The sequence below is a fragment of the Panthera onca genome, chromosome B3, assembly GCF_046562875.1.
Source record: "Panthera onca isolate mPanOnc1 chromosome B3, mPanOnc1 haplotype 2, whole genome shotgun sequence".
Classification (NCBI taxonomy): domain Eukaryota; kingdom Metazoa; phylum Chordata; class Mammalia; order Carnivora; family Felidae; genus Panthera; species Panthera onca.
In genome coordinates, this window is record NC_138344.1 from 28,975,698 (window position 1) to 28,998,100 (window position 22,403).

Below are 22,403 nucleotides of genomic sequence, written 5' to 3' on the forward strand. Positions count from 1 at the left end.
TGAGTCAGAGCAGAAGACTGATGTCCCAACGCAAAGACAGTGAGGCAGAGAGAAAGAATTCTTTCTTACTCAACCTTGTATTCCATTCAGGCCTTCCAGCAGATTGGATGAGGCCCACCTATATTGAGGAGGGCAACCTACTTTACTCAGTCTACCAATTCAAATGTCAATCTCATCCAAAAACACCTCCACAGACATACCTAGAAATCATGTTTATCCTTTTATGATAAAATTGATATTATTAATATCAATATTAAGGGGACACATAAAATTAACCATCACAGCTTCCAATATACTTGGACAAAGCAAGTCACATGGCCAAACCCAGAGACAGGGTAAAAGGGCAATGAAAATTTATGGAACTATCTTGGTCCGTTCAGGCTGCTGTAACAGAATACCATAGACTGGATGACTTCAACAAATGTTTATTTCTCACAGTTCTGGAGGCTGGGAAGTCCAAAATCAAGGTGATGGCAGATCTGGTATTTTGTGAGAGCTCTCTTCGTGGTTTGCAGACAGCTGTATTCTCGTATCCTCACATGGCCAAGTGTCTTTTCCTATAACTGTACTAATCCCATTTGTGAGGGCACTACCCCCAAGACGTAATTACCTTCCAAAGATCTATATCTTTTTTTTTTAATGTTTATTTATTTTTGAGAGAGAGGAAGAGGGAGACAGAGCATGAGCAGGGGAGGGGCAGAGAGAGAAGGAGACACAGAATCCAAAGCAAGCTCCAGGCTCTGAGCTGTCAGCACACAGCCCGACATGGGGCTTGAACCCACGAGCCATGAGATCATGACCTGAACCAAAGTTGGATGCTCAACCAACTGAGCCACCCAGGCACCCCCAAATACCTGTATCTTAATACCATCATTAGGATTAAGATTTCAACATAGGACTCTTGAGGTGGGACAAAAACATTCAGTCTGTAACAAAGGAGATATTGATACAGGGAGGGTAAAGAATGAGGATGACTTTCATATCACACCATTTGCAGTAGAAAAGGTATTGAAGGAAGAGGACTTTCTCCCCTCTGTTTATCTAAGAATGGTCACTTGCCTGGTGTCATGTAGAATTTAGTGGCAAAATTAATTATATCTGGCTTCTTAATATATTTTAATTAATATCATATAAAGCAAAATATTGCTTTGGAGATTTGCAAAGTGGGGCATATACACTTAAGATTTGCTTGACCCAGGGGGCACCTGGGTGGCTCAGTCGTTTAGGTGTCCCACTTTGGCTCAGGTCATGATCTCATGGTTCATGGGTTCGAGCCCCGCATTGGGCTCTGTGCTGACAGCTCAGAGCCTGGAGCCTGCTTCGGATTCTGTATCTCCCTCTCTCCCTGCCCCTTCCCTGCTCATGTTCTGTCTCTCTCTGTCTCTCAAAAATGAATAAATGTGTAAAAAAATAATAAATAAATTAATGAATAAATAAATAAATAAATAAAGATTTGCTTGACCCAGCAAGGTGGGGAAGGGATAACAGGGCAGCCATTACAGCTCCACCTCATTGTTGGTACTTCCCCAAATCATAGATAATGGAGTTTTCCAGAAGTTTTGCAGAATTCCAGAGGGAAAATGACATCAGGCTGGGGTTGAGGAGTGCCTGCTAGGTGGCATCCTTTTCTGTCCAGTCTAGCTAAGGATGAGAAGGCAGTGGATCTTTTGTCCCAGCAGGGACACGGTATGTTCAATTTAGGGGAGTGTTTGTTAGGAAAAAATATTGAGAAAAATGGAAAGATTATGATAATGGTCTTCTTGATTCTTTTCTCAGAATACTCAAGTAATTTGGGATGATTTGGTCTAGTTTTGCATGATCTTGTTTTATGTTTCCCATACTTGATGAGACTCATAATAATTGATAGGCTGCATCACTGTCTAAGTGAAGAGGAGCAAACAATAGAAAGTTAGAGGTGTCCATAAGACACTGTGCTCCTCCTAGAAAAGACAGCCACTGTGGGCTCCCTGCCCACTCATTTGGTAGCTAAGAATTTTACAAAAGACTGGAGATTAGAGTGGGAGAATGCTTGGATACATGATTGATTGTCTTCATTTTAGTTCCTTGTTAATGGAGCAAGGTATTAATAGGTCAAGGCAACAACAAGGATGACCTTGTGTTGTTATACAGAAACCTTTCTCATTCAGCACAAGAAACACAACATTCTCCTCCTGGGGGTGTGGAACATCATGTCCATGAAAGGTGCCAGCACTCAGTGGCTTCTCCCTAGGGACAGATTCTACAGCAAGCTTGATGATGTCAAAACTGAACCTTACACACATGCAATGCTTTCTAAATAAAAGAACCCTGAGATTTTGTGAGAGCACATCCTTCATACTTCCTGCCAGCCATTTACCAATATTTGGTCAGTCTGTTTGGAGACCCAGGAAACTTATCCAGCTGAGCCTCAGAACCATATCAGAAGTGTCCAAACCTGGCCTGGCAGACAATTAGTTATGCATGCAACTGCTCCTTCCCACTGCTTACTTGCTGAGAAATGGAGATTTGTTTATGGAAACGATATACCCAGCCCCAAAGGATGAATTATGACTGAACTAGGCTATCATATCACCCCTTACTCCTTTGGCCAGCTGCCCATTGTCCCAGACTCCTTTGCAGCCATGCGACCATGTGACCCACCTCTGCCCAAAGAGACATCAGGAGATGTTGGCTACAGGGCTTGGAAAGATCATTCCTGCAGAATAAAATAGGAGAAAGCCTTTGGTTCTTTCTTCTTGTGTGAAGCTGGTGTGCAAGCTGGAGCTACAGTAGCCATTCTACAACCACAGGGCATAAAGTATGAGTAATGCATCACACAGAGGATTGGGGAAAGATGAAAAGAGTTTGAGTCCTTGGTGATATCAGAGAGCCACGGCCTCCAGACTTCTTGCTACTTAAGATAATTAAAAGTCTTGGGACACCTGGGTGGCTCAGTCAGTTGAACGTCTGATTCTTGATTTTAGATCAGGTTGTGATCCCAGGATCATCATCAAATCGAGCCCCATGCCAGGCTCTGTCCTAATAAGCATGGAGCCTACTTAAGATCTCTCTCTCTCTCTCTCTCTCTCTCTCTCTCTCTCTCTCTCTCTCTCCCCCTCCCCCCTCTCTCTCCCTCCCCCCCTCCCTCCCCCCTCCCTCTCCCTCCCTCCCTCTCCCTCTCCCCCTCCCTCTCCCTCCCTCTCTCTCCCCCTCTCCCTCCCTCTCTCTCCCCCTCTCTCCCCCTCTCCCTCTCTCTCCCCCTCTCCCTCTCTCTCCCCCTCTCCCTCTCCCACCCCCTCTCCCTCCCTCTCCTCCTTCTCTCCTCTCCCTTTCCCTCTCCCTCCCCCTCTCCCCCCTCCCCCTCCTCCCCTCTTCCCTCCCCTCTCCGCCCCCCCCCCCCCCCCCCCCCGCCTCTGTCTTCACTGCCTAAGTCACTGTTAGTCAGATATTTGTTACTTGCAAATGAAAGTATTCCCAACTGATATACTCAGTCTCTTTCAGCCTGGACCAGGTAGGTTCTACTGACAGTTCCACCACAGTAGCTTTGCAGCCAGTAAATTCCATCTGCTAAATAGGGATAAAAATGCCATCTTTACCTCAAGTACAGTTTATGATTCAGAAGATCAGAACGTGGTCTGTGCATCAGCAAACCAGTATCCCCTGGGAATTTGTTGAAAATATGAATTCTCAGGCTCCCACCCCAGACATACTAAATTAGAAAGCTTGTGGGTGGGGCCAATAATCTTTTCCAGGTGATTCTGGTGAAATGGAAAGTTTGAGAACGTTGATACAGAGTCAAATGGAGTGGTTGCATGTCAGAAACACCTGAGGAACTTACGAAAAGATTCTCAAACTCTACCTGCAGAATTATGATTCAGCATTTCTGCAGGGTAGCCTAAGAATCTATACATCTCCAAAGGCCCCCAGGTGATTCTGAGTAAACCAGGCTTGGAAACCTGAATGGGATGCATATTAAAGCAGGTCACATATGCCATCGGGCTGTTACACAAGTAAGGGATGAGGAATTGACCTGGGTGCCTCTGGGGTCAGGTGAGCTGTATTATGGACTTTTTCACCTGTTAAGTGAGGGAACTGACAACTTGATTTTAGAAGCCTTTTTCAGGTTTAAAATTCCTAGGATGCCAGCTTGAATTTTGCAGATCTGGCTGGAACAAGCAAATGATATTGGTAATTACAAAGACGAATGAGCAACAAGTGGAAGAAACTGGGATTTTGCTAAAGTCAAAATAGCAGCCTCACCACCCACCATAGCCAGACCCTGTAAATCCAAAACAGGTTTTCTCTTCTGCTTTTACTAGGTTTATGAGACAGCAGGTTTGCACTTCAGATGTTCATTTATAGAGTGCTAGACTACACCTGCTTCATGCTAGGCTTGTGCTTTGGGGGTTATTTTATTTGGAGAATATTATTTTTAAATAACATCACCTTCAAGGAACTTGCTTTCTAAAATGTGCTGCTTGTTAAGGATCAAAACCACTGACTGAAGCAGCCTACTGTAGTGCCCCCGATTTCGAATCCAAGAGACCACCAAGGAGCCAAAACCGATGCAAACGCACGAGGGTTTATTGCAAGCTCGAGCTTGGGCCCAAGTATACCCCACACAGTGGAGCAGGGACTTGGACCCCTAGGTTAAGAGGCGTAGCAGTTTTATAGGGGCCAGTGGCCAATGAGATTGTAACACACACAGAAAGTTGCATAGTCCTGTCAGTCCACACGCAGGTGGCCAATTGAATTACAATTTACCCTATAGTAACTGTTCGAACTAGCCTATCACTCTGGTCAGAATTGGCGCGCAAGTTTGGCGGGCAAAAAGCGGGGTTTACATTCTTTGGCGGTTAGGGGTTCCGCATTCCTATATGAGCCAGTTTCCAGTAAAGGTGTGCTTAGCGGCTTGACTAGGGTGGGGGAGTGTCTTAAGCAATAAGTAGGTCATGTGGGGGTTATACATGAGATAATGGGTGTAGCACAAAATGGAGTTAGTCTTGCTCTGCTTGTCCAGGGGTAGGGGATTTTTGTTAAATTCCTTGGGTCCCACACCTACTCACTGTCCATCCAAATATGATTTACCCTCTCTCCTGCCTCATCTTTATCTTGTACTGGAGATGCCAGTCATTTCTCACCCACTCCCACATCTCCTCAGGAAACTACTGTCCTGCTTACCAGGGAGTCTGCTCTTTCACTCCACCCCTGCTGAGTGAATGGTTAAATCCATGATGCTGTGGAAAACAAAAAAATATCTCATTGATAAGTTTGGAGGATAAACGATACCAATTAATTATTTTGAAAATCAATAAACAGAAGAAGTTAAGCATTTATCCTTTCTTTTCTATGTGAAATGTTTAGGGGAATCAAATAGTTGGTGAGGAGGAATTTGTTTTCATAGAAGCTGATAAATGAAGAAGGAATGATACAAATCATAATATGCCCCTTTTGCAAATCCTAATGAATTTATGGATCTGGGAAGTGATCATCAATGTCTGTTAATATCACAAAAAAAGAGGAACAAGAAGATATTATGTATAGTATCTCCTAGGGCATCTGGCTAGCTCAGTTGGTGGATCATGTGAGTCTTGATCTCAGGGTTGTGAGTTCGAGCCCCACATTAGGTGTATTTTAAAAATAAAATCTTAAAAAAAAAAAAAAAAAAGAAGAAGAAGACATGTATCTCCTGATGAAAGTCATGACACTTTCATGCCTATGCAGTCTTGCAAAAAAAAAAAAAAAAAAAAAAAAAAAAAAAAAAAATTGAACCTGAATCTGATTGAAGTCTATAGATTAACTAAAAACTGCAGGAAAGGTAGAGGACAGGAACATGACATGAAAGAGTTACAGTTACCATAATCCAGACTGGGAAACTTTCTGGAACAGATGACCCAGTTTTTCCAATAAATTGCATGGAAAAAAATGAGATAGAGGGGGAAACCTACAGATTCAATGAGACTTAAGAGATATATTAACCAGTCATAACATGTGGTCCTCATTTGGCTTCTGACTACAGGACAAATGAGGAAATGTGAACAATGCCTGGATATTTAACAATATTAAGAAAATATTGCTGGCTTAGGAGCATTGACGATTTTATGGTATATCTTTTAAATGGATTCCTTATCCTTTAAGCTACATACTGAAACGCTTATAGATGAATGAAATGACATCATCATGAGGGGTGAGGAATGGGCAGGAATATAGAGAAAACAAGACTATCCATGAGTTGATGACTGTTGAAGTTAGGTGATAGATAACTGGAAGTCCTTTTTGTAATTCCCTGTAATAATGTATATTTGGAATTTTCCTTCCTAAAAAGTCAAAGAATTTTTAAAAATCATTTTCTTTTCTATTGGCTGATGAGGTTTTAAGGGTGATAGTCGGGTTCGTGGGGTTCGGACCCGACAGCCAAGAAAGAATTCTTGAAGACCTCTTTGGTGCAAAAAGGTGATTTTATTGAAGCACGTGGACAGGACCCCTGGGCAGGAAGAACTGCCCAGGACCTTGAGGAGAGACTGCTTACATAACTAGGAGTTGGGGGAAGTCCAGGAGATTTTCATATGCTAAGGAAGACTCACGGGATCCCTGAGGCCTAGCTATTGTCACGCTAAGGTTGTTTTTCCCTCTAGCAAAGCATTAGCATTAAGACAGTGAAGTTCCTGGGGAAACTTTTTACTCTGCCTGCCTCAAGTATTGCCAATGGGCTGCAAGTTATAAGGAAATTTAATTTTACCTGCCATTTCCTTCTGCCTTTGTTTCCCTCATCATTGGCCATACTATATTCCTGCAGTAGTTGGTGTTTTTTTATTTATAAATGTAGATCTATCCATTTTTACTCATTCACTACCAAGGGCACACACAAAATTTCAAGTTTTGTGTGTTTCAAACTTGTCAGCCAACCAGACTGGAAGGTCCATAAGAGCAAAGATCTTCCTGTTATGTCCTTCATAGGGTTAATACCTTATGAAACTACCTTATGAAACATGTAAAGTGTTCACTTGGAGATACAACTTGTGAAAACCCCATTCTGGAAGGGGGCATTGCTCAGCTGGTCTCCCATGTGTGGGTACCTTGATCCTGGCTTCATTGTCAGTTGAGTTGAAGCACTCCACATGACCAGTCTTCCTACCGGGGTGTTTCTTAGCTTCAGGCTTTATAAAGAGAACAAAAAAGATTGAGACCAACTATGTCTCTATTATGGAGTAATATGTATATGTATGTGTATAAAGCTTAGTATACAATTAATTCACAATTCCCAATACTGTAAAGAAGAGTTCTGATTCTAATGTTCAGAACCGTCTTACTAAGGTATAATAAAGTGAAGTGAACCCCTTAACATGGTGTGGTTCTTTTTTGTTTTTATTTATTTTTTATTTTATTATTTTTTTTTTTATTTTTGAGACAGAGAGAGACAGAGCATGAATAGGGGAGGGGCAGAGAGAGAGGGAGACACAGAATCCGAAACAGGCTCCAGGCTCTGAGCTGTCAGCACAGAGCCCGACGCGGGGCTCGAACTCACAGAGTGTGAGATCATGACCTGAGCCGAAGTCGGACGCTTAACCGACTGAGCCACCCAGGCGCCCCAATGGTGTGGTTCTAAAACATCTGTCTACATGCTCCCTGTGGTTGTCCCTTTCTTTTTTTGCCCCACATCCATCTGATATGGAAACGGTGGCTTCATATATTGAAGCCCTTCTAATTTTAGAAAGTTCCCCATCTCTCTTAGAGTAACTACTCTCTTAGAGTTCCCCATCTCTCTTAGAGTAACTACTCTAAGACTTTCCCAAAATTTCCTCAAGTACTTTTAACTTCAACTGTCACTTCTTAATTACACTGAACTTGAAGGAGCTTCCCCACTTTGCAGATTTACCAACCATCTCCTGATACTTTTCACCCTGGGAGCGTCTTTTCCTTTTACATGATGTAAGGAGACTTTGTCTCTCCCCTTCAAGTGCCTCTAGTTGCTGAGCTTTGGGATTCAGAGAGGGGGTTGCTCTCATGTTGCTGCCTTGCAGGAAAAGCATTTTGCAATAGAAGACAGTCTCCACAAGGATTGGAATACCCTCTGTTGTAACTTGTACACAATCACCCAGAACCCGGATCTGTCTCTTTGTGTACTTTTTGCCGGATCATTACTGTCTCTTAGAAGACTTCCAGGTGGTGCCATAGCACTGGTTTATAGAAAAGTATATTCTGTTTACCTAATCCAAATTTTAAGAGGAAATCTTACACCCAGCCATCCAAATGTTTTGGAATGTGCTCAGATTCAACAGACTGTGTAATCTAAATTTATAAAATAATACTTGTGATAATACAAGCCAACACTACATGCCAGGCACTATTCTAAGTGTTTCACAAGCATTAACTCATTTAGTTAGTCCTGTTTTCATTGTTATTTTATAGGTGGAGAAACTGGGAACAAAGGGATTAAGGAATTTACCCAGGGTGACAAGGCTTATAAATGGGAGCCGGGCTCTGACCCCAGGCAGTCTGGCTCCAGGGTATGCTGCCTCTCTCCTTGTAGGAAGACACTTCAGATTTTTGAGATTCCCAAAGCTGGAGTAGAACATTACCCTGGTTTGCTTAGGCATGGCTATTTGGTGGAAAGAGCTATAGATGAAAAGTCAGAAAAACTGGGTCCAATCTAGCTCTTCCATCATCTGTGTGTGACACAGAAAAGTCATTTTGTCATTCTTGACTTATTTATTCATCTCTGAAAAAAAATTCTGCCTATTCTACCATAGGGTAATTGTAAGAATCTTTTCAACATGTACTGTGTTCAAACATAACTTTGAAGAAAAGTGCTATATGGAACAAAGTTCTAAGGACTTCCATTTTTAGATGAGCTTAGGAGAACTTTGGTTTGACATCTGAGTGTGATAAATTCCTACCATTCAATTATTTGTTTTCAAGGTACCATTTTGTATGTCTTGTAAGAACTCACGCTTAGAAATGCTGACAGCAAGCTTCAAGACAGCTGAGCCACAGTAGACACCAAGAAAACCCATGGCTCTGGTTGCATCTTTCAACATGACCAATCCACAGTAAGTAACACCGGGATCTCCTCTCTGTGGATGCTGAGTTGGTAATTCAGAATCATGGGTGCAACCAACAGTTTCTTCCTCAGCCCTATGTAGATGGAGGTGTTCCAGGTGACTTTGTCCTTGAACCTCACATTTAAGCTTTTTCTCTGAGTTGCCCCACTAATGTCATCTCAGTTTTTGGTTTGAAAAAGCGAAGGAGGGGCGCCTGGGTGGCTCGGTCGGTTAAGCGGCCGACTTCGGCTCGGGTCATGATCTCACGGTCCGCGAGTTCGAGCCCCGCGTCGGGCTCTGTGCTGACAGCTCAGAGCCTGGAGCCTGTTTCAGATTCTGTGTCTCCCTCCCTCTCTGCCCCTCCCCCGTTCATGCTCTGTGTCTCTCTGTCTCAAAAATAAATAAACATTAAAAAAATTTAAAAAAAAAAAAGAAAAAGCGAAGGATGGGGCACCTGGGTGGCTTGGTCGGTTAAGAGTATGACTCTTGGTTTGGGCTTGTGGTCATAAGATCGATCCCTGCATCAGGCTCTACACTGAGCGGGAAGCCTGCTTAAGATTCTCTCTTTCTCCCTCTACTCCTGCCCCTCTTTCTCTTAAAAAAAAAAAAAAAAAAAAAAAAAAAAAAAAAAGCAGAGGAATTCTGCAGTCCAAAAGTGTTGCTATGAATTTTCCATAAGACAGGATCTTCTGATTCAGACAACCACTAAACACACTTCCTCTAGTAGGAGGCCTCAGAAAATGAGGAAAACTTCAAAAGCAAACCTCAAGACAAGATTAGGAAGTACTTAAGGTGAATTAACAAAATGAGAATTGGCAAGGAAATTTAGAAATCGTGAGAGGGTTTCTAAAAGCAGGCTTTATGAAACCAAGGGCAGAACTTGTAAGGGAGAAGTGCTTTCAGTTCCCAAAATCTAAGACGCCACATTGACCACCACCTAGTCTTACCAAATACCAGCAAAGTGGTCACTCATTTGTGTCCTGCAACACGTTGGCAAAAATACCAAGATGAGAACAGCAATCTTTCTGTTACACCACACTGCCCCAGCCTGCCTGTTTATGGGACTGGCTGCTGTCATCTGGAGCAGGAACCCATTATGTATTGCCACAGTAATGCTGTGTACCAACCAACCATGGTACCTGAATAGAATACAGCAGTAAGTATTTATCCCTTTATGTTTGGGGTAGCCAGCTAGATAGTTCCACCAATCTGGGATCACTCTTAGATATGGGGCTTGACTTCTATCAGCTGATCTAGGTGAAACTGGATTCTGCTCAAGGTGCCTCTCAGCCTCCCCTAGGCTAGACTGGTCACCTTCTAATGGCAATATCAGATACACAAAATCACAAGCAGAAATTCAAGTGTCTTTTCATGCCTCTGCTTGTGTCATGTCTGCTAACATGACATCCCTTTGACCAAAACAAATCATAAAACCGAACCCATGGGGCACCTGGGTGGCTCAGTCAGTTGAGTGTCTGTTGATTTTGGCTCAGGTCATAATCTCACAGTTCATGGGTTCAAGCCCTGCGTCAGGCTCTACGATGACATTGTAGAGCCTGCTTTGAATTCTCTGTCTCCCTCTCTCTCTACTCCAGCTCCCTCTCAAAAATAAATAAGTATTTTTAAAAATTAAAAAAAAAAAAACAAAACAGAATCAAGGGTGGAAAAACACACTCTTCTTTCTGATGGGAGTAGTTCTATGGAGTCACATGGCAAAGGGAGGAGTGAAGAATGGGGCCATTAATACATGTTGTCCATCATGCTGTTCTTCATATTCAGGACCAGAGGTTTGTATCAATACCCAGGCTATGAACTGTGGGACCCTCAGTCCTACCAAGGGAGGCCTTGTTTCCTCCTGTTGAGATGACCACATGACCAGAGATGGTGCTGGCTGCTATGGCCACTGGCAGGAGGGTAACAGAGAACAAGAAAGGCAGTAGTACCCTGTTCCCTGCTTCTCAGAGCCACATCCTGTTAGTCTCAGAAACTCACCCCAGCCCTCAATGAACATCCCATTAATCAAAAAGTTCTGTCTGTTCAATTAAGCCATCCGTAGTTTCCTTGAGTAGTCCAAGAGAAAACAACAAATTCAACCCAGCATCTACTTTTCAAAAAAAATTTTTTAATGTTTATTTTTTGAGAGTGTGAACGGGGGAGGGGCAGAGAGAGATAGGGAGACAGAATCTGAAGCAGGCTCCAGGCTCCAAGCTGTCAGCACAGAGCCCAATGTGGGGCTCAAACTCACAAGCTGTGAGATCATGACCTGAGCCAAAGTCAGACGCTTAACTGACTGAGCCACCCAGGCACCCCAACTCAGCATCTACTTTTTTGGAAATACCTGGAGGAGCCAGGATTCCCCCACTGAACACCCACCACTTGCATTTCAGTTGTTGAGAAACACAGAAGCCTCCTATCCTATGACTGTTCTGTCTAAAGATCTTGAGTCATTTTGTAAATGTCATACAGTGATGAGTACTATTATCTGTGCTTGACAGGTAGCAAAAAGCAAAGGTTTAAATAATGCCTACCAAAGAGAATTGGGGCATTGGAAATTACTTGGTGAATCCAGGTAGTTTAGGCTGCCAACCTGGGGCATTCAAATAAAAATCCCACTATTTCCTCAATTATCTGGATGATTCAATCAAATGAGCAATAGGCAAATTCAGCTCTAAACTTCCTGGATAACTGCCACTGTGTATTACTGGCTAGATTTCAGTGATGGTTGGAAAAGAAAAGTCTAGAATTTAGAGTCCCCCACCCAAATGTAGGAACTTGTCCCTGCAGAGCTCCTCCCCCTACTTGGTGCCCCATATTTCATATCCATATCAGACTGTAGCATAAGAAAGAATGGCCCTTAAGGAGCCTCTGTTTCACCTGTGTGTTTCAGTTGGAGAAACTGAGGCTGTAGAGAAGCCCAATGGAAGTCAGCATTAGAGATGGGGCACCAGAGCCCAGGCACAGCTGCCAAGACTGGCTGCCACTTCAGTATTCAAACTGACCTCTCAGTGTTTCCCCAAATATTTAATTTTTATTCCTCTCCATCCACACCATTTTTCTTTCTGACCTTCATTATTTGGCCCGAGGCATAAGACCCAGCCCCTCAGATTCTACAGGATAAGATGGGGTCAGGAGTGTGTTGGGGGAGCAAAGATGGCACCCCAGGAAGTTAAAGCAAAATGATCCAGCCCAGCATCTCTCCACAGGGTGTCTCTTGGTGTTTGGGCAGAGGATGTGTAATGTCCACTCCTACTTATGTCAGTAGTGACCTCCTGTGGTCAGTGTGGCAGCCAAAATTTCCACAAATTGCCAGAAATCTCCTGGTAGGTTGGGAGGGGATACTGCCCCTGGATGAGAAGCCCTGTAATGCCAGAGTTCAGTTATTTGCAGTGCCCTAGCCTGACAATGACATAGGAGACCGATAACTCCACAGATGTTTGATCAAGTGGCCTCCATTTCCTACTCTCAACCTTAAAAGGAGAGAGTAGTAGGACCAGTTCAAGTAAGAAGGGAGTGACACCCAGTGACAGCTGGTTCCTGCTGTCCTCACTGTCCAAGGCTCACTCTGTCTCTCCAGCTGGGCTCCACGACCACCAGCAGTACATCCAGTCATGAACAGAAACCTCTCTTCTCTATTGTGGTATAGATGGTAGAAACATTTCAAAGGACTTGTACACAGAAACCCGGGAGACAGTTTATAAGAATATATTACTCCGATATAAACTCTAGGGACCAAAAATCCTAAAGGTCTAAGCCCTGGTTTTTCTGGTTGGCAGAATTTCCATCTGGGTCTTTAGCCCCATTGATAGATAAGGCTCCTGCCTCCATAGCTCATATTTTTAGATCTGAGCAATTCCTCTTTCCATTCTTCCACTGTTCCCCAACTGGTAGAGGAGAATGGGGCTTCAGTCCAGTCCCTTAGGTGGCCAGTGTGTAAGAATGGTGACCTCAAGCTTCCCCACTCTCCACCAGCACAGCATACATTCTGATGCATCTCCTCCTCCTTTCCTTGGAGAGTAGAAAAATTATTTTGTTCTTAAGGGTTGACTGTCGCCCTTCTCCCCAACTCAGGCCTGCCATAGAAGGAGGAATTTCTGAAGTTGAGATCATCTCCCAACAAGTAGACGAAGAAACCAAGAGCATTGCTCCCGTGCAGCTGGTGAACTTTGCCTATCGTGATCTGCCCCTGGCTGCAGTCGACCTCTCCACGGCGGGCTCTCAGCTCCTGTCAAATCTGGACGAAGATTACCAAAGAGAAGGGTAGGTGCTGGGGCTGTTGAGTAGCTAAGAAGCCTGTTTTGCATAACCCCCATAATCCATGGGTACCTCCAATGAAGCAGCACAGAGATTAGAGACCCCAGGTTCACATCTGCCACCTGAGCTCTTTTTCTCCTCAGGCATTGCTTCCACAGAAAAATGTTTTAGGTACAGAAAATACCTGTCGCTGCTAGACAACCTCTAATATGACATTTACTTGGGACTCAGGCATTCATAAAATTGTTTCAGGACTGAATTGCTCCTTAGTGGCCCATCCAACCTCCTCTCTGTACACTTGGGAATCAGGAGACCCATAAGGATTAGGGACTGGCCCAAGGTCACAGAGCCCATAGTGGGTGGACTTGGACTTGCTCTCCTCTGTCAGCCAACTCTCACCAGGGAAGAGGCTGGGAAGAAAGCATTCTGCATGCAGTAACATGTGAGTGTGTAAGGGAATGTAGCACCATTTAGCTAGGAGCTTTGTGGACTTTCCTGCTCCCTTTTCTGGGAGGACTTGCAGGATATGCTAGTCCTTGATTCAAAGGAGTGGTTAGATTCAAAGCAGATTGAATGCCTTTGTTCCCCAATTAACTTTTCCTTTTACCTGGGGGAACCTGAAGGGTAGGAACAACAGGTCCTGGGGTCTCAGGGCAGGTCAGACTTTTCCCAGCCCCACCCTGTTGTTCTCAGATACAGGATTTTAAACATCGACCAGGACCTTGGGAGCCACTTCTGGGCCACTCTTCTTTCTCAGGTGTCTGTACATATTTTGGAACATGCTGGCTGCTTTGAATATAAAAATGAAAGGTTGCTGGGTTATTTTAGAAGTAAGTGAGAGGGCTTAGCTAAAGTTAAATTTGCAGACCTTGGATTTTCTGTGCTTGTTTCCCAGAGAGGCTCTCCCACTTCCCGAGAGAGATTTCCTAACAATTGTGAAACCATGCACCTTTTGCAAAAACTGTACCCTAGTGGCTTTCTCTGAAAATATAATTTTCTCTAAGTATTGTGCATACAGTCAGCAGGACACTGGGGGAAAAGACAGGCAAGCAGGTGGGAGATGGCCAAGGGATGCCTATCAGTGGTGACAGACTAATCCCGAGCACTATCAGCACCCATCTGATGGCAGGGCTGGCTTCTCCTGGATCTCCAGGTCTGCAAGCCCCAGCCAGGACCAGCCTCATTCTCATGTGACCTGTGCAGTTGCAAAGGCCCTATCTTTAGTTTAATGTTTTACTGCTGCAGCCTTGAAATTAATAGTTATTGAACAAAGAGCCATGCATTTTCACTGGGGCCTGTAAACTAGGTCCTTCCCTGGTCATCATGCATATCACTACAGTCTGGTGGCCAAAAGTAGGAGTGCAGCCTGATAACAGGTCCCAGTCTTTCCCAATGATGAGGTTTTGGAATGCTGGTGGGGGTTTGGAGCTGACAGCCAAGAAAGAATTCTTGAAGACGTCTTTGGTGCAAAAAGGTGATTTTATTAAAGCAGTGGGACAGGACCAGGAGGCAGAAAGAGCTGCTCTGGACCCTCAGGAGAGACTGGTTATATACTATGGAGCTGGGGGAGGTAAAGACAAAAGGGAGGCCTCCAGAAGTACTTTGATATGCTAAAGAAGACTCATAAGATGCCAGGGGCTTTGCTATTGTCAAGCTAAGGTTGTTTTCCCCCTAGTAAGGCATTAACATTAGGAGGGAAGGGGGTTCCTAGAGAAATGTTATACTCTGTATTTGCCTCAAGTATTTGTCAATGAGCTGCAGGTTATAAGGAAATTTAATTTCACCTGCCATTTCCTTCTTGACTTTGTTCCCCACATCACTGTGGAGGGGAGGGTGATATTAGGGGCTTCAGGAAACTGAGTCTGTAGGTTTCTGGAGATTAGGCTATAGATAAGATTGCCTTTTTCTTGTAATTTACTAAGACATTTGTAAACCGATGGAGACCCAGGTACTGTATGACTGTGATCTCTTACCAGCTAACCATTTGTTTTCTTTCCTTTCCTTTGTTCTTGGGCAGCCAGGAGTACCTGAGGAATGTCACACATATCCCATCTGGGGGCGGGGGTGGGCCTTGCTTGTTTGCCTTCTGCTCCCTTATCATCAGGTACTCCTTTCTCACCCAGCCGGAGCCAGTGTTAGTCCCTTTTTTTCAAGTTTACAGTCAGAAGGTGGGGAAAGAACCGGGAAAGCCTCCAAGGATTCTGGTTCGGGGCAATTTCCACACAGGCAGCCTATGGGCACACTGTATACGGCGTGTGCCACTCCCTCCCATGCACCAGAGAGGGCAGGAGTTCTGCTTTCTCATTCCACTGGCTCCTGAATTAGGCCTCTGCAGGGTTTCTTCTGATTAGGGAGAATACAAATGAAGTGCCCGCAAGGCAGGGAGGCTCTTGATTTGATTTGAGCCTCCAGGTGTGCCCTGGAAAGCCGCTCCTGTTGGGTAAATAGGAAGCGGCTTGGGAGGGATTTGCCTAGCTGCTGGAGCTCTCAGTGAGGCGCTCCATTGGCAGCCAGAGGGCTTCCCAGAGGAAGGAAGAGCAGGCACAGAGCAGAAGCCAGAGGAAGAGGAAGAGAAACAAAAGCATACTGCAGAGGGGACAGGCCTCTCTTCACAAGGCTTCTTGGCTCTTGCTGCATTTCCTGGGGTTTCCCCAAAATTTCCAACCTGGCCCTTTCTGAAACGCTGCAAAATAACACTACCTACAGTTCAGGTCAGCCTTCAAAAAGGTTTGACGTAAGTCTCATCAAAAACACCTCTTTCTACGGTTAAAAAAACAAAATTCAGCTGAGTAAATTTGAAGATCTAAGTGGCTTTATTCAACAATTCACAAATCAAGTGCCATCCCATCTAGCAGATAGAAAGGAGGTCTGAGGAGCTGTGTAAAATGAAAGACTTGTATAGGCAGGAGTCAGGGCAAGGAAGTTATTCTAGGAAAGAGTGGATTGTTTCGGGCAAGGCCACCTTCCTTCAGGGGATGGGGGGGTGGTGCGAGGGGGGTGTCTGTCAGGAAGATTACCGGTCCAGGTAATTCCAGGTTGACTGGTTAAAGGTTACATTCCTGGGAGAGGCTGAAGCTACAATTAGGCTAAGTATTAAGTTTCAGTTTGCTGATGTGGGGCTTAGCAAAGGTGACTCCATTTTGTACTTGTTGTCTCTTTCTTAACACTGCTACAGGAAGTGCTATATAGAGATGTGAATCTTGTCTGTAGGAAATGAAGAGATCTCAGGGACCCCAGCAGGAAAGTGCCTAGTGACCCAGCTGCCCCACCATTCACTTCTTTTGAACTTAGCAATATTTCAATGCTATTATATTACCCAGAATCTGAAAATGTTAGAGTTGAAAAAGACCTTAGAAAGCATCTATTCTAAATATTCTAATATTCCAGAGTCCAGAGTCCAGTACGCCCTGGACGCCCTGGGACGCCCGTGTGTTGCCCACAGTCACACAGCAACAGAGTCTGAAATAGAGCTTCATCTCTTGGCTCCTGACTCAGGCTCGCAATATTGGGCTTCTGTTTGTCACCTATCCCTTTATAACATCACAGTTGTGACTGTGGTTAACGTGCCTTGCGAGGCTACACTCTCAGATACCTTTAACTTGTTGGGGTGCTTTTAAGTCCACTTTCCCTTTTGCCCAGGAAAGCCCTGTGAAGAAGGAGCAGGGACTGTACAGGAGACAGTCAGTGGGGAAAAGCCCCATCTCCATCAAGCTCCCTGACTTTCCTAAGAGCCCTTTCTTTGTCCTTACGTATCTGCCTAGCAGAGCCCAGACTACAGAGCTACCCAGTGTCTACTCTCTTCATTTCTATACCCAGGCTGCTGACGGTTCAGGGAGGAAAATCAGACATCTGTCCAGATCGGCACCTTAGTCAGCTCAGGCTACCATAACAAAAGACCATAGACTGGGTGGCTTAAACGTTAGAAATGTTATTTTCTCACAGTTCTGGGAGATAGAAGTCCGTGACCAAGGTGCCAACAGGGCCGGCGAGGACTCTTTGGGTTGTAGATGGCCATCTTCTTTCTCTGTCCTCATATGGCCTTTCCTCATTATATGTGAGTAAAGGGAGAGTGTGAGCTCTGGTCTCTTCCTCTTCTTATAAGGGCATTATTCCCACCCTGACCTTGCCTAAGCACCTCCCAGAGGCCCCACCTTCAAATACCATACATTGAGGGGTTAGGACTTCAACATAAAATTTGGGGGGGACACAGACATTTGATCCATAATAGCACCTCCTCAGACTCAATGTCTCTAGTCTCTCTTTCTTGGTTCTGCCCTACAGTGTTCCTCTGTGGTCCTGGCTAGCTGCCACTCCTGGTCCCCAGTGGTTATTTCAGATTGTTTCCATTTTCCTCAAATTCCCTGTTGCCCCCAGCAGATGACCTCCTCTGCTCCTGCTATGAAAGTAGAAACAGTTCCAGTGGGGCTGCACCCCACCCCCTCAGTCCTCCCCGCTCCTTCTGGGGCCTGTCTCATCTCTGAGCTCTGATTCCCTTCCCCTCCCACCTTGTCCTGAACGTGGTTCCATCAGTTGCCTCCTCACTCTGACTCGGCATGCACATGGGTCTCTCACATTCTCCCTTGACTGCTGGTCTCCTGTTAGCTGCCACCCTCTCTCTCTTTCTCTTTGTGGCCAGACTTCTTGAAAGCCTCATCTGCACTTGCCATGTCCCCTTTCCCCTCCCAATCATTCCTGAGACTACTTCAATCCAGCTTCAGCCTCATCTGTGCTGTGACAACTATTCTCCTCAGGGTCATCGACGGCCTATGTTTTGCTGGGATCCTTATGCTATCTTCTTTCCAGCATTTGAAGTTGTCAGCCACCCCTCCCTCTTGAATCACAGCCTCCCTGTGTCAGCTGCTATGCCAGCTCCTGATTTTCTTCCTGTCCCTCTGGCTCTTCCTTCTAAGCCTTTTAAAAATTGTTTTTTCTCTACTTGGCCCCTCAGTGTTGGAGCTCTTCATTTTCTGTCTTTGGTCATTCTCTCTCTACTAATTCTACACACTGGATACTTCCATACAGTCCCATAACTTAATATTTTTCAACTTGTACTTTCTTTTTTTTTTTTTAATGTTTATTTATTTTTGAAAGAGAGAGAGACAGAGAGTGAGTGGGGGAGGAGCAGAGAGAGAGGGAGACACAGAATCCAAAGCAGGCTCCAGGCTTTGAGCTGTCAGCACAGAACCTGATGCAGGACTCCAACTCACAAACCATGAGATCATGACCTGAGCTGAAGTCGGACGCTCAGCCGACTGAGCCACCCAGGCACCCCTCAACTTATACTTTCAAAGCCATGTCTCTAGTGTAGATCTCTCTCTCTCAAACTACTGGCTTATATCCAAGTGCTTCCTGGATGTCTTCACAGGGATCCTAAACACACCTCAGAATCCTAACAAGTATCTGTGGAATAATCTGTTCTTCTGAGTTGGTCACAAACTTGTCCCCATACAAGTCATTGCTAAAAATAGCCCTTTCATTAAGAGCACTCATGTCCAGCCTGAGGAACCACAACCAGTTCAGCCTGAAACTGAACTGTCTTTTCCCAAAATGTATTTTCTATGGCTCCAATCCATGTACTTATACCTAGCTGCCTGGCCTCCGCAACCCATTACCACCGGAATGAGCTACATGTGCATTTTTGCTTATTTAGAGAGACTGTGAGCCTCCTTGCTGCCTCACCTGGAGCCAGTGGTTTCCAAGACACCAAAGCTCCATGCAGCTAGTCAGTCAGGTGTGTGGTCACCACTGGAATTTGTGTCCTTCCTCCTCCCCTGGCTTCCTCTCATCCATGTCCACTGCCTACGAACCCACTGCCATCAACAGTATCCATTGTGGAAATGCTTGTGCCCAGTTCAGGGACTTCAGAAACCACAAGGCCACAGGGTACCCATGCAGTGTGCGCTCCATGCCAGGTGAGGAAGAAAAGCCACCCTCCCACCCACCCCCAGACTGTACTCTACTATCAGTGAACCCAGAAGTGGCTCTGCTTGTGGCCACAGCTCTGGTTCCATGTGCTTCTGACCTTTGCTTCTTTACCACCAAGTATCCAATCCAGTCCAAAGGGCCGCACTGGCACATCCTGCCACTGTGTCATCAATCTTTCCCTCCCTGCCTCTTCCTGCCCTGACCAGTGCCTCATCCTTCAGTAGTGATAAAACACAAACCTTGGGACACCTGGGTGGTTCAGCCAGTCAAGCGTCCAACTCTTGGTTTCGGCTCAGGTCATGATCTCACCGTTCGTGAGTTTGAGTCCCTTGTCAGGCTCTGCGCTGACAGTGCAGAACCTGCTTGGGATTCTCTCTCTCCCTCTGTCTCTGCCCCTCTCCAGCTCGCTAGCTGTCTTTCTCTCTCTCCCAAAATAAATAAATAAACTTAAAAAAAAAAAGTCTTCATGTATGTCCACAGATGTAAACACTCAGGAGACAGGAAGAAGGGGAACAGAGAAGGTATCTGAGCATGTCTGAACCCCACCTGAGCTGGTCACAATGCTGTACTACATCAATAACCTGGGGGAGCAGCTCAGTTCCTTTGCCCTCATCCCTCATGTTCTGCCATCTCCAGGTCCTATAAATTTCTGCTGCCTTAATATCTTTTCATTATACCACCCTTCTCACAAAGGATCAGGGACTATCAGCCAGCTGCTGTGAACTGCATACAAAGGAAAGCCCATCTCATACTCAATAATGAGGACTTTCATTAGCCCATGTAACTTGGAGCACAGTTCCAGAGTCTGAACAACATCAACAAGGACCAGATTCCTTCCATCTCTCCATTCTGTTGCCAACAGTGTTGACTTCATTCTCACGCTGTAAGGTTTCCTTCAGTTTGCGAGAGGGCTGCCTGTCTTCCTCATTCATGTCTGGTAAGAGACAATGACTGCCCATTATTCTCTTTTAAGAGCAACAAAGAACTTTCCCAGAAACCTTTACCTGCTCTCTCTTCATGTCTCATTGGCTGGAATTGGGTCACAAAGGATATGGGAAAATGTGTTGGCCAGTCATACCCACCACTTGAACTGTATCATTTCCCAAAACACATTGCTGTTACCTACTGGGGTGGAAGTGGGATGGATATTGGAGAATCACCCTAGTTACCACAGCCATTAAGAGAGCCAAGTCTCCATTCATAGCCTTTGATCCAGAATTAGATCTTTTCTTCAGCTTTTCTTTTTTTTTTATTTTTTATTTTTTAAGGTTTATTTATTTTTGAGGGATACAGAGACAGAGTGTGAGCGGGGGAGGGGCAGAGAGAGAGAGAGGGAGACACAGAATCTGAAGCTGGCTCCAGGCTCTGAGCTGTCAGCACAGAGCCTGATGCGGGACTCAAACTCACTAACTGTGAGATCATGACCTGAGCCGAAGTCGGACGCCCAACCGACTGAGCCACCCAGGTGCCCCTCTTCAGGTTTTCTTACCATCATTTGGGAAAGATCTAGGAACATGTCTGCCTTCTTAGACTGTTTCTTCTATAACTTAGTCAACTTGATTCTTTCACTTGATGCAGTTTTGACTTGTGTTTGTCATCCTGGTGAATAGTGCTTATGTTTCCATGTAACCAAAGCCTCCTTTACCTGGTTCTCATTCTTTGGCATTGGACATAACCCCATTCAATGATGCAGAAGTGAGGCACAGAATTGCTTTTCAGCGAACCAACTGTCCACTTTTGGAGGAGGGAAACTAGGTTTGCAAGAGGCTACTTCATGTTGTAGACTGGAAGTTCTACCTTCTATAATCAGGTACACTACATTGAAGAGTCTGGGCTGGACAAGAGGCCACAAAAGAGAAAATTCAGAGAAGCCCAGAGTCTCCACCCTAGGGAGATGATGGTGATAGAATGTGTTGAGGAAGGCAGTACAAGACAAGAGTTGTTCACCCCCGTTTTACAGAGGAGACTCTGTGGCCACAAAGAAAGATAGTGCTGTCCATCTTTTTGGTGGAAAGAGGGTGCAGAGAGGGTCATGAGACATGATGGGATAGTCTTTGTCAAAAATATAAAAATAAAGTAATGAAAGATACTCAGTCTTTTGTAATTATTTATATTTTAGGGTTCTAAAAGGTCTAACGTGAGAGGTCAGGGCTAAAGTCCTGACATCAGAAGCTTGGAGGAAGGATGGGTAGACCGAAAGGGATGTTATTACTTAAAGATGATGCCATTGGCACATTTCTGTCAGAACTTCAGTCAGAGGGAAAAAACATAATAGGTGCCAGGAATGGTTTTTCAGATGTCAGACTGGAGGTGGGGAGGGGGGGTGGTGGGGAGACAGGTCCAATATAGCAACATCTTTAAATAAGAACTAAACTAATTTTAGATATGCCAGCAAACCAAGCTGGAAGCAAAGGGGAAGGGGAGGAACCTACTAAACCACAGCCCAAAATACTCTCATTTCTCCTTACACTATCTCATTCAAGGACCACCTCCTCCTCCTCCTCTGTGCCCCACCCCACCCAAGGTAGGGCCTCATCTCTGTGTACCACTAGCCCTTTATCTCCCTTTATCTCAACACTCTTGACACTGGACTCTACTCGTCCGCTCACCAGTCTGCCTCCAGTGCTGGATCATGTGCTCCCTCAGGGCAAGGATCAGATCCTTTGAGCCTGGAACAGAGACAGTGTTGATGGAAAGAAGGAATGAGTTGAATGAATGAGTGAGTGAATGGATGGGGCTGTGTTAAGATAGGGATGAAGAGAAGTGGAAGCCAGTTCTGTTTGGAGAGAATTAGGGGCTGTCTCCCAGACCTCTGTGGGGTCAAGGATAAGCCACAAGGGAGGCACTAGGTTTCTCAGACCCCAGAATGCAAGGCTGTGATGTGTGGCTGGCCCACCTCAGAAATTCCACACACCCTTCACAAAGTCATCCTAGAGAAAATAAATCAGATATGCTTCAGAACATGGCAACTCCACCTAGTACAATTTTAGTGTCCTTTTAGAAGAAGGAAAAGCCTTTTGGAGTTCAGGGCTAAAAGGCAGGTTCATCCCTGCCATGACCTTGCAAATGCAGTCTAGAAGTTCTGTATCTTCACTTGGCTGGCGAAGTCTTTTGTATCATTTTTCCCCCAAGGAGAAAAAAGTTCGAAAGGAGCTTCATTAATCCATTTTTGTGATGTCGGTAAGATTTGTCTGTAATGAAACACCA

General features: G+C 44.9%; 1 protein-coding gene across 2 annotated transcripts in view; it reads left to right on the forward strand.

Moving 5' to 3' along the window:
* Nucleotides 1–22,403, forward strand: part of TMEM266 (transmembrane protein 266) — a 124,671-nt gene that overhangs the window by 41,949 nt on the left and 60,319 nt on the right. For both annotated transcript variants that reach the window (XM_060617944.2, XM_060617943.2), the window contains exons 2-3: nt 8,899–9,029; nt 13,089–13,277. In XM_060617944.2, the coding sequence (XP_060473927.2) occupies nt 8,992–9,029; nt 13,089–13,277 (227 nt within the window). In that variant the 5' untranslated portion in view covers nt 8,899–8,991. The remainder of the gene's footprint in view (nt 1–8,898; nt 9,030–13,088; nt 13,278–22,403) is intronic.